Source organism: Nansenia antarctica (assembly GCF_963989245.1).
Source record: "Nansenia antarctica genome assembly, chromosome: 19".
In the NCBI taxonomy this organism is placed as follows: domain Eukaryota; kingdom Metazoa; phylum Chordata; class Actinopteri; order Argentiniformes; family Microstomatidae; genus Nansenia; species Nansenia antarctica.
The window spans coordinates 24,030,235-24,042,350 of record NC_137692.1 but is presented as its reverse complement, the minus strand read 5'-3'; the positions used below and the strand labels follow the sequence as shown (position 1 = coordinate 24,042,350).

The following is a 12,116-nucleotide window of genomic DNA, read 5'->3' as shown; positions in this document are numbered from 1 at the left end:
AGTGACGGTGGGGGTGGGCTGGGGGGAGAGGGGGAGAGGGATAGGGCCGGGCAGAGAGCGGCGCTGCTGCTATGTGAGGATGTGGGACGTGGAGGGGATGGACACGAACTCTCGGAGGATGTCTCTGGCCATCTCTACATTGTTCTGTGCGATCACCAGAGCCTTCTGGATGTCCTGGGACGTGTAGCCCTGACTCAGCAGGTGCTCGATCTCGCTGCTGATCTGGGGGCTGGTTCCTCCTCCTCCTACTCCTCCTCCTCCTCCTTCTCCTGTTCCTCCTCCTCCTCCTCCTCCTGTTCCTCCTCCTCCTCCTCCTACCACTCCTCCTCCTCCTCCTCCTTCTCCTCCTCCTCCTCCTCCTCCTACTCCTCCTCCTCCTTCTACTCCTCCTATTCCTCCTCCTCCCTCAGCCCCGAGGCCAGGCGGGACAGGGCTCGGTCGGCGCTCGGAGTTGATGCGTCGGGGGAGGGGCTTGGGAGGTCTCGCCGGCGCTTCACTGGACTCGAAGAAGGCTGCATAAGAAGAAGACAGGAAGTCATCAGACAGGAAGTCATCAGATTTATCAGACAGGAAGTCATCAGACAGGAAGTCATCAACAACATCTCAATCCTCTCCAGCCCAAATCTTGCTTTTGCTTGCAATCATCATTCTGAACCTTCTGAACACAATATTAGATCTATGCAAGAGCTTAAAAAAAAACACAAAAACACTAGAGAAGCAGATTAACTCCCCAGTGTTGCTGTGTATCCTCGGCATTATGACTAATGACCGATAAACTTATATATATAAAAAAAGGGAGAAAAAAAGAAGGGAGAAAGGGCATGTCAACAGGGCATGGACCGGATTCGAACCCATGCCGACATGGGCATATCGTGAGCTTAGAATGATGTTTTGTGAGATGGAACCTTTGTCTTTTATGAATTACTAACTCAAAAATGTCAACATTTAAAAAATAACACCACACGGGCATTAATAAACACCTAATGGATCAGATTATGTAAAAAACTCAATTTTGACCAGAAATGGAGATAGAACCGTATAATTCTAACGTCACGATATGTGTGCATGGTAGACAGTGGTGCTAGGCCACTGGACCACCCCGGGACACATAACCAATACACTTAAACTCGACGTGACTAGAAGTCCCACTTACATGCGACCAGAGGCTCCACCTCCATGGACAATCTGTTGAAGGCGACGGAGGAGGAGGAGGAAGAGGAGGAGGAGGAGGAAGATGAGCCTCCCAGCTCTGACAGCGTGCGCCGGGCGGGGGCCACGCGCTGCTGAGGTTTGGGGACGTTGTAGCCGTTCTTCTTCTTCTCCTCCTCCTCTTCCTCTTTTTCTTCTTCTTCTTCTTCTTCACTAGGGGGCGCCAGACGACCGTTGGTGGTGGCCAGAGGAGGCAGCTCAGAGTAATCTGGAGGAGAGATGGACAGAGAGGGAGTGAGCTTAGAATGATAAGGTTCTATCTTAGAATGATAAGGTTCTATCTCCGTTTACGGTAGTTCAGAGATATTGAGCGTCAAAGTTTTTACATTCCATTATGTTTTGTGAGATGGAACCTTTGTATTTTATTAATTACTAACTCAAAAATGTCAAAATTTTACAAATAACACCACACAGGCATTAATAAACACCTAATGGATCAAATTATGTAAAGAAAAACTACATTTTGACCGAAAATGGAGATAGAACCTTATAATTCTAACGTCACGACTTGGGGAAGGTTAAAGGTTACTGACCTGAGTCTCTGGCCAGCTGAGGCGTGGAGGCGGAGCGGGCCTGGGCCTGGACGTCATACATGGCTTCATACATCTGAGGTCCGTCATCCAGGTCACTCAGCAGAGGCCTGCAATGACCACACACACACACACACACACACACACACACACACACACACACACACACACACACAGACACACACAGACACACGACCACACAGACACAGACACACACACAATAAAAAAAGGGGAAAAAAAGAACAGAATTTGAAGTAGTTTCGACGTTCTATCATCTAAAATAGGTATTTGTGAGTGTGTGAGTGTGTGGGTGTGTGACTGTGTAAGTGAGTGTGTGGATGGACAGGCAGGCTGACACAAGAGCGGATGTTTACCATGAGTTGAGCACGCAGGGCTGGGTCTGGGGGAGTCGGGGGGCCGTCTCCTGGATAGGGGGGGCCGGCAGGTGGGGCAGGACGGGTCGGGAGGAGGGGATCATGTACTCGCTCTCCTCCTCGCTCTCGTAGGCCTCGTCCCCCGCCAAGGGCATCAGGGCGGGGAGGGGTCTGGACACACGGGGGCGGGGGGGCGTGACCACACACTCACTACACACTCACTTAGAATTCGGTTGTTAAGTCTGACGTCAAACGTGACGTTTAGCAATTTCCGGGTCCAAACCAGAAATTCCCTGCACCAGAGTACCAGTGTACTAAAGCACCAGAGTACCAGTGTACTAAAGCACCAGAGTACCAGTGTACTACAGCACCAGAGTACCAGTGTACTAAAGCACCAGAGTACCAGTGTACTACAGCGGTAGAATGACAGTTCAATCGTTTTTTAGACTGGGATCTATTCATACAACAAGGGACACAGCAGCACTTTCCCTTTTTTCCCATATTTGTCAGCGTCTTTGAGCCTCGGAAAAGAGCTATACAAATATAATGAATTATTATTATTACTGAGGCATTTCGAAGAGAGCGCCTCAGCCAACTTTGGACCCGGAAACACGTCACGACCGAATAACAGCACTTTTTGGCAGAACACACACGTTATCTTCTAGCGATATACAATAAGCGCACACAGCTTGGCTAAGACAGACTACCACACAGCTGGAACAAGGGAGGAGAGAGGGGGAGACGCAGGATAGAGAGAGGAGAGACAAAGAGTGGAGAGGAGGAGAGAAAAGACAGAGGAGGAGGAGGAGGAGGAGGAGGAGAGGAGAAACGAAGGAGGAGAGATGGAGACAGTGGAGGAGAGGAGAGAGAGGGAGGGAGAGGCAGGGCTAAAAAGAGGGAGCGGGGAGAGGACAAGAGGAGAGAAGAGAGTCAGAGGAGGAGGAGAGGAAAAGACCAATGGAGGAGGAAGAGAATGTCAGAGGGACAGGGGGAAGGAGGTGATGAACAGAGGGAGAGAGAGAGAAAGAGGAAGAGAGAGGGAAGGAAGGAGAAAGAGGGGGCAGAACCTTGAGGTCATGGCATAGATGGCGTTGGCCGATGACGAGGGCTTGACTTTGGGGTTGTCATAGTCCTGGCCGGTCAAGGAGGCGGCTCCGAAACTCTGGAGAGGGACATAGGTCATAGGTCATAGGTCACATAGAAGACAAGTGAGCTTCTAGGAAGTGATTATTCCAAATACATTCCATATTAAAAAAAAACACTTATACAACAGTTATAATAATTGTAATAATAATTTTGCCATTTAGCAGACGCTTTTTTAATCCAAAGCGACTTACAATTACGAATTACAGGGACATTCCCCCTGGAGTAACTGAGGGCTAAGTGCCTTACTCAAGGGCACACTAGTAGTGGTGTGGCTTCAGGCGGGATTTGAACTCGCAACCTTCCGATCACAAGTCCAACTCACAAGTCCAACTCACTATCCACTAGACCACCACTACCACAGTTAGTTCCGACCAAGTAATTTGATTGGACAAGAGGCATTCCATGAGTGCTGATATACAGTATAACAGCACTGGGACTTTTAACTATATGTATCACTCCGCCGCACAGATGTTCTACTAAATGACCGTTAATTAGACTACATGTTTGTGTTCAGGTTACTAGGCAACAGTCCATTTGAAGTTCAGTTGCGGAACTATTATTTCATCAATCATAATCTGTTGTTGCTTATTACTGTTAACTAATAAATGGCGCTGTAGAACTGTTGAAAAAAAGCAATATCACACTGGAGGTCGTGCTGTTATACTGAATATCAGCACGCCTGTGATTGTCTTCTACTCAGCCTGCGGCCTCGTACCTACGACCCAATCACAGCCGTGCTGATATTCAGTATAACACACTCCCTCTCGTGTGACATTGCTTAATTAAAAAAACACATGAACAACTATGTAGGAAGCAGGGGAGGCTGGTGGAGGCAGACACCCGAGGGAAGGTCATGGAACGGAATGAGGAACGGTATCAGACACCAAACACGAGTGTTCCGTGACATCACAATGAGCCCCATCCTCTGAGTTCTACCTCCACCAGCCTTCCCCTGGTACATACACACAGACACACAGACACACAGACACACAGACACACAGACACCTCCCCCGGTAGGAAGTGACTCCCCCAGAGCAGCTAGACTGACCAGCTGATGCTCCAGGCCGAGGCAGCTGTTCCTCTGTCCGTCCAGGGCGGAGGGCAGCGCCAGGGGGAGGGAGTGTCGGTTGGAGAGCTCTCTCTGCTGGACCCCCCCCCGCGTCTCGCTCAGGCCGAGGCTGGGCTGGGTGGCCTGGGGGGTACCGGGGGCCTTGGGGACTGGCCGGGGGTTCCAGTCAGCCAGGGCGCCGCGGTTGGGGGGCGCAGGGGGGGGGAGCCCCTTGTTGTCTCGGAGGAGGAGCCCCGGGTCCCCCCCACCCCCACCGGGGGTGCAGGGCAGGGGCCGCCTCTGGAGACGCCCCCCGTCTGACGTCGTCCCCCCGGCGGAGTGGGGGCGGTCCGGGGGAGGAGGGGGGGGGAGGTCCCTCAGCGCCGGGAGGAGGGGGAGAGGCTTGTCTTTGTGATGGGAGGAGGCCTGCGGGCGGAGGAGAGGAAGGTTAGAAAGCAACGGGTAAATGGACTGACTTACACAGCGCCTTATTCCAAAGCGCTTTACAACGGCCTCTCATTCACCCATTCACACACACATTCACACACCAATGGCGGCAAGCTGCCATGCAAGGCGCCGGCCCCGCTCACTGGGAGCAATGTGGGGTTCAGTGTCTTGCCCAAGGACACTTCGACATGTGGCCAGCCGGGGCTCGAACCGCCGATCTGCCAACCTTGCGATCATTAGACGGCGACTCTTTTCTTTTTTTTTGAATCTTTTATTATACAAATATTATTTTAAATACAATCATAGCTATACATATTCATACATGTTAATTGTATAGCCTTCATTGTATTCTAATTCAAATAAAATAAATTAAAAAACCAATAAATAGAACAAAACACACCATACCATTTTGGTATGAGATAAATCCATCTATTATTCAGTCAGTCCTTCATAACCAAAATAACCCTTTAACATAAATCAATAACAAATGAATGCGACTACAAAAACAAAAAACATCTTCAAAAATCTAAATCAAACTCCAACCCTCCATCCACCCCCACCCTTATAAACCCACAATCCCTAATAAACAACTTCTCAAAATCTTTTTGCCCTGTCTTGTGCATCAGTCGCACATTCTTCCTGACCAATCCCTCAAATACTTTCCACACCGTTATCCACTTTCCCTCAAATCATGCTAAATTTCTCCTCAAATAAATTGCATACCTAGCCTGTGATAATACATAATTTAAACACCATATATTCACTCCCCTCCTCTTTCCCTCCACCCCAAAAACCACCATCCTCCTCCACTCCTGCATCCCCAGCCGCCCCAGCACAGAAGGAGGTCGACACTGCGGGACGGGGCTCCGTGTTAACGCATGGAAGGGAATGCCACTATTCTCTCTCTCTCTCTTTCCCCTCTCTGGAAGAGCTGTACAACACACGCTGTCTCAGGAAGGCCTCCAAGATCTCCAGGGACCCGACCCACCCTGGGCACGTACACTTTATCAGGCTGCCCTCAAAAAGGAGGTACAGGACCCCGGCCGCTAAGACAAACAGACTGAAGAACTGCTTCTACCACAGGGCCGTCCAGGCCCTGAACACAGCAAAGACCTAAGTTCTGGGCCCTGGACAGTCTGGACGGATTGTATGGCAGCTGCTGGACTGAAAAAATCAGGTGTAGTGCTGAGGCACAAACATGTACATTTCAAGCCTGCAAACTGTGACACTTTAAATAACGTGAAAAAATACTATTGTGCAATATGACAACCCTAGTTGACTATCTGTGCAGTATAGTACAGTGGATTGTGTACATAGCCTTTATTTATGTAAACCAGCTCCTTACCTTCTTGTGATTTTATTCTTTTTCTAAAAGTTTTTTTTTTTTCCCTTTCCTAACACCAGGGGAGCCACCCCTCCTAAATTTCGTTGTTTGGTACCTGTACTGTAGCAATGACAATAAAGTCCATTCATTCATTCATTCATTCATTCATTCATTCATTCATTATAGAAGGATTGTTAGGAGGCAGGGTTCGACAGTAACGCTGTTTTACTTGTCCGGAGCAAGAACAACAGACGGCGCAGCCGCGAGACTAGACTAGATGACCGTGAGTGAAGATATTATCAAAGCGTACACGCCTGTCGACTCACGATCATCTAGTCTAGTCTGGCGCCTGCGCCGTCTGTTGTTCTTCCTGCACACAGGTAAAGATATCCAGGATCCAGCAGCGTCGTCAGGCTCGCGCCAACAAACCCCACAAATGTTTTACTTGCTCCGGACAAGTAAAACAGCGTTACTGTCGAACCCTGGGAGGACGTTGACATGTGTGTGTAGTGAGCTCACCTTGCTCGTGGCTCCAGGGCTGGAGGCTCCGGGGGGGTTGGGCGGCCGGTGCTGCAGCAGGTCCAGGCGGGGCGGCACGGGGGGCAGGGAGGAGGACTGGGGGCCCAGGGACATGGGCGACGGGGGGCGCTCCACCTGGAAACAATTCATCCACTTTGTTTCAACGTATTATAACAATGTTATAACCAATCAATGTGTTATAACAACCCCTGCAGCTGCGCGTACAGCTCAAACACACACACATCTCCACGAGACTATAAGCTGGAGGAATAACGGATGAGTGAAATCTAATTCGCCAGGAAGTGAAGTCACCTCACCGCTACCAGAGATGCCAACTTGTCATCCCTTCTGCCCGCCTAACTACTATGGGGTCTAGAGCCTTCAGCCGTTCTGCTCCCCGCCTCTGGAACTCTCTGCCACCTAACACTCTGGAACTCTCTGCCACCTAACACTCTGGAACTCTCTGTCTCCTAACACTCTGGAACTCTCTGTCTCCTAACACTCTGGAACTCTCTGTCTGCCACCTAACACTCTGGAACTCTCTGTCTGCCACCTAACACTCTGGAACTCTCTGCCACCTAACACTCTGGAACTCTCTGCCACCTAACATTCTGGAACTCTCTGCCACCTAACACTCTGGAACTCTCTGTCACCTAACACTCTGGAACTCTCCTCTCTGCCACCTAACATTCTGGAACTCTCTGCCACCTAACACTCTGGAACTCCCTGCCACCTAACACTCTGGAACTCTCTGCCACCTAACACTCTGGAACTCTCTGCCACCTAACACTCTGGAACTCTGTCTGCCACCTAACACTCTGGAACTCTCTGCCACCTAACACTCTGGAACTCTCTGTCTCCTAACACTCTGGAACTCTCTGCCACCTAACATTCGCAATATCGACACTGTCACCACTTTCAAATCCTGTCTTAAAACACCCCTTTTCACAATGGCTTACTTGGTTTGATCTCCTGTATTTTGTTTGTTGTTATATCTGATTTTGCTGTTTTTATCTCATTTTGCTTTGTTGATTTTAATGTTTTGATATGTGGTTTTAAACTGTCTTGTAAGGTGTCCTTGAGAGCCCTGAAAAAACAAAGCCACAAAGCCTCTACTCATGAACACTAAAGAACACAGAAGGCACTAGCAAGTATCAAAAGAGTGTCATTACCACAACTTTTAACAATCAAATGATCAAATACACCACAAACTGAGTTTGGAAAGAATAACAGACACATGAAAGCTGGAGAATCACAGCAGGAGAGATAGAGAGATAAAAGAGATGGAGAGATAGAGAGATGAAAGAGATGGAGAGAGGGAGGAGGAGGGTATCTCCCCAACAAAGAACTGAACACAAGATTTCCTCCTTGAATGAGAATCGAGAGAGATTTTTCTCTCCCTTTCTTCCCCCCACCTTGGTACAGGGTTAGGGTTAGGCCTCAACCTTGGTATAGCCCAGCCCCCCCCCCTCACCTTGGTACAGGCCAGCCCCCCCCCCCCCCCCCCTCACCTTGGTACAGGCCAGCTTGCTCATCATGAGGTGGGGGTCTTCTAGCCGGTCGTCGTCATCGTCGTCGTAGCTGGGGGAGGGGGCGCCCTCGGCCCCGAACATGCCCCTGCAGCCCCCCCCGTAGGACAGCCCGCTGTTGTCCTTGGGGTCAAAGGGGTCAACCACGATGGGCTCCGTACCCTTGATCTCACACCTGCAGAACGGACAGCCCTGACCCTCTGACTCCTGATGGGGAGAGAGAGAGAGAGAGAGAGAGAGAGAGAGAGAGAGAGAGAGAGAGAGAGAGAGAGAGAGAGAGAGAGAGAGAGAGAGAGAGAGAGAGAGAGAGAGAGAGAGAGAGAGAGAGAGAGAGAGAGAGAGAGAGAGAGAGAGAGGGAGAATGAGGTAGATGCATGTCGTGAGCTTAGAGTAATAAGGTTCTATCTCCGTTTAGGGCAGTTCAGAGATATTGAGCGTCAAAGTTTTTACATTCCATTATGTTTTGTGATATGGAACCTTTGTATTTTATTAATTACTAACTCAAAGATTTCTACATTTTAAAAATAACACCACACAGGCATTAACTCTTTGACTGCCAGCCATGTTCAGAGCGGAGAGCTCCACACTGCCAGACTTTTGGGGCATTTTCGCTGAACTTTGAAGACCGACCAAATATTGACTTTTCGGACTACATAAACATTGAACATATCTACCAAAACTTTAGACTCTCTTCTTTCATCAGAAAAAGAAAGTTTGTTTCTAGCGTCTTTGAGTGTTTAGAAATCGGCCGTAGAACATAGGGTGGTTTCAGCAAAAACACCTGATTTTGACCAATAAACAGAGAAAACGAGCTTTTTCTGCAGAATTTTTTAATTTATTTTTTTCTGCACTTTTTCTGTATCATCCGACTCTGAACTGTTTGAAGAGTCGCGCGATGGCCGCGCTGCTCCGCGATGCTCCGCGATGCTCCGCGATGCTCCGCGCCGCGTTTGGCACATACCCTGATCCGTTTCGCCATTACTACAACCCACAGCAAGCCACTTCCTTCTCCAGGCTTTTATCGAACTACTGCCCCCATCTGGGACCGAAATACATTACACCCAAGTCTGAAATTCACTCGCTAGGTGTAGAACATGTCAATAACGCGATCCCCGCGTAATTTTTTTTTTTTTCTATAGTCAACGTTACTATTCTATAAGACGCCAATTGGCGTCTTTGGCAGTCAATGAGTTAATAAACACCTAATGGATCAGATGATGTAAAAAACTCAATTTTGACAAAAATGGAGATAGAACCTTATAATTCTAACGTCACGATGTGTAACCCAGAGCAGCAGCGTGTATTATGACATCACAGGGCTCCTCCCCTTCCTACCTGCCAGGCCGTCAGACAGGAAGTGCACATCAGGTGACCGCAGGGCTCGATCTTCACGTCCTTGTCGTTCTCCGCACAGATCTTACACAGCTGGAACGTGGAGCCCATCTCACAGTACAGCTCGTATTGTTCCTGAGAACAGAACGGACCACACACACACACACACACACACAGACACAGACACACACACACACACACACACACACACACACAGACACACACACAGACACAGACAGACACAGACAGACACAGACAGACACAGACACACACACACAGACACAGACACAGACACACACACACACACACACACACACACACACACAGACACACACACACAGACACAGACACAGACACAGACACAGACACAGACACAGACACAGACACACACAGACACACACACAGACACAGACACAGACACAGACACGCACGCACGCACACACACACACACACACACACACACACACACACACACACACAGACACACACACACACACACACACACACACACACACACACACACACGGTTGAGAGGAGGAAGTGTTTTGCTTTACATTTAACTGTCATCATTTTATTATAATCCAAAACCACATACAGGCACAGGCACAGGCACACACACACACACACACACACACACACACAGACACACACACACACACACACACACACACACACACACACACACCTGTGTGACTTTGATGTGGTCTTGGGGCGAAGGCTCACAGAGTCCTGTCAGGTCTGGGTTCTGGGTTCGACCGTCAGGGAAGAGATAGCTGGACGAGAGACAAACAGACAAGAAAGGGTTAACATATAGAACACACAAGAAAGGGTTAACATATAGAACACACAAGAAAGGGTTAACATATAGAACACACAAGAAAGGGTTAACATATATATCCTGTGTATATGATGAATACATGTTGATTTTAGTTGTATACAGACACATTGTAGAGCAGAGGAAAGATATAATCAAATACTTGTCACCACCCTCCGCAGGTGTTCTGTGCTGCTGTGAGAAACGACAGTTGAATGTTTCCAATCGCAACAGTGGAGCAATGTGACACTTCTACAGCTTCCTCTTGTAATGCGCATGCGTGCAATAAAGAGATTCCTGCCTTCACTCATAGATCATATATATATATAATCTTGTAATAATAATAATAATAATAATAACTGGTATTTGTATAGCACTTTTCCTGCAAACGTTGCAGCTCAAAGTGATAAAGTATATTATATCATGCTAATAATATAATCATAATAATCATTATTATTGTTATAATTATAATTATTATTATTATTATAAACGTGTATATATATATATATAGTTGGAATATTAGCCAATCGTGCTACTGTCGAAGTATTCCTTTGCTCTGTCAAGCACCACCGCTGCATAGACCAGTATGTATGTCTCTGTCAACTCCTTCTTTCATTGAAGCTGGTTTGCTGCGTAATGAGAGTTAGGGGTTTACACAACGTAACACAACGTAACACAACGTAACACAACGTAACACAGCCTCCAGGCCATGGTAGCAGTGCTGCTGGACAAACGCTTAGCAGACCTCATGTGTTGGCTAACCGTTCCTGGACTGATAGGATTACAGACTGACCACACTTACAGTAACAGCAGAGTTATTCAAACAAAACAAAGGCTGAGCTGGATTACTCTTCCTGCTACGACTGGTGGATTGATGATTCACTTGCTTAGTATTCAAATGTATTGACTGTAAGTCGCTTTGGAATAAGACGTCTGCTAAATGCCAAAAATGTAAATGTAAAATGTAGGAGCCGGCGAGAGAGAGAGAGAGAGAGAGAGAGAGAGAGAGAGAGAGAGAGAGAGAGAGAGAGAGAGGAGAGAGACAGTGAGGGAGAGAGAGGGAGACAGAGAGAGAGAGAGAGAGAGAGACAGAGAGAGACAGAGACAGTGAGACAGAGACAGAGAGAGACAGAGAGAGAGAGAGAGACAGAGAGAGAGACAGAAAGAAGAGGGAGCTAAAAAAAGAGAGAGAGGTTGTTGAACTCACAATCCTTCCCTGAATCCGTCTATGAGGGCCTGGAACAGGGGCTTGTTGTGGGGGATGGTCTGCAGGATGTTCCCGTCCGCCGTGACGTAGCCGATGGCCCACTGGCCCAGCCGCGTACAGCTGAGTCTGAAGATGTAGCTGGGGGGGGGACACGACACAGGGGGGGTGGGGGAACACAGGGGGGGTGAGGGAACACAGGGGGGTTGGGGGAACACAGGGGGGGCGGGGGGACGGGGGACACAGGGGGGTTGGGGGGACGGGAGACACAGGGGGGGTGGGCGAACACAGGGGGGGCGGGGGGACGGGGGACACAGGGGGGTTGGGGGGGTGGGCGAACACAGGGGGGGCGGGGGAACACAGGGTGGGAGATTGTGACGTTAGAATTATAAGGTTCTAGTAAGTCTCTTATACAAGACAGTCCGTAGCTGACAGTCTTAGCACAGAACTTTGGACACTTCAAAGTATCGAAACTTTCGTTGACCTAGGTGGGAAAAGGTACTGTATCTCTCCACGTCAACTGAAAAGGTTTTTTAAAAAAAATGTGTTTAAGTGCCCGGACACACGGCACAAGGCACTAAGCTTCTCAGTCTCCTAATGAACACTAGAGAACACAGAAGCACTAGCACGCTCTCAGGCC

General features: G+C 48.7%; 1 protein-coding gene across 1 annotated transcript in view; it reads right to left on the bottom strand.

Moving 5' to 3' along the window:
* Nucleotides 1-12,116, bottom strand: part of cbl (Cbl proto-oncogene, E3 ubiquitin protein ligase) — a gene marked incomplete at its 5' end in the record, with an annotated part of 47,269 nt that continues 35,153 nt past the window's right edge. The window contains 12 exons of the mRNA XM_080549251.1: nt 1-222; nt 367-512; nt 1,154-1,417; nt 1,743-1,849; nt 2,114-2,284; nt 3,181-3,275; nt 4,308-4,733; nt 6,598-6,732; nt 8,109-8,333; nt 9,462-9,593; nt 10,144-10,231; nt 11,480-11,617. Coding sequence (XP_080405377.1) covers nt 70-222; nt 367-512; nt 1,154-1,417; nt 1,743-1,849; nt 2,114-2,284; nt 3,181-3,275; nt 4,308-4,733; nt 6,598-6,732; nt 8,109-8,333; nt 9,462-9,593; nt 10,144-10,231; nt 11,480-11,617 — 2,080 coding nt within the window. The 3' untranslated portion in view covers nt 1-69. The remainder of the gene's footprint in view (nt 223-366; nt 513-1,153; nt 1,418-1,742; nt 1,850-2,113; nt 2,285-3,180; nt 3,276-4,307; nt 4,734-6,597; nt 6,733-8,108; nt 8,334-9,461; nt 9,594-10,143; nt 10,232-11,479; nt 11,618-12,116) is intronic.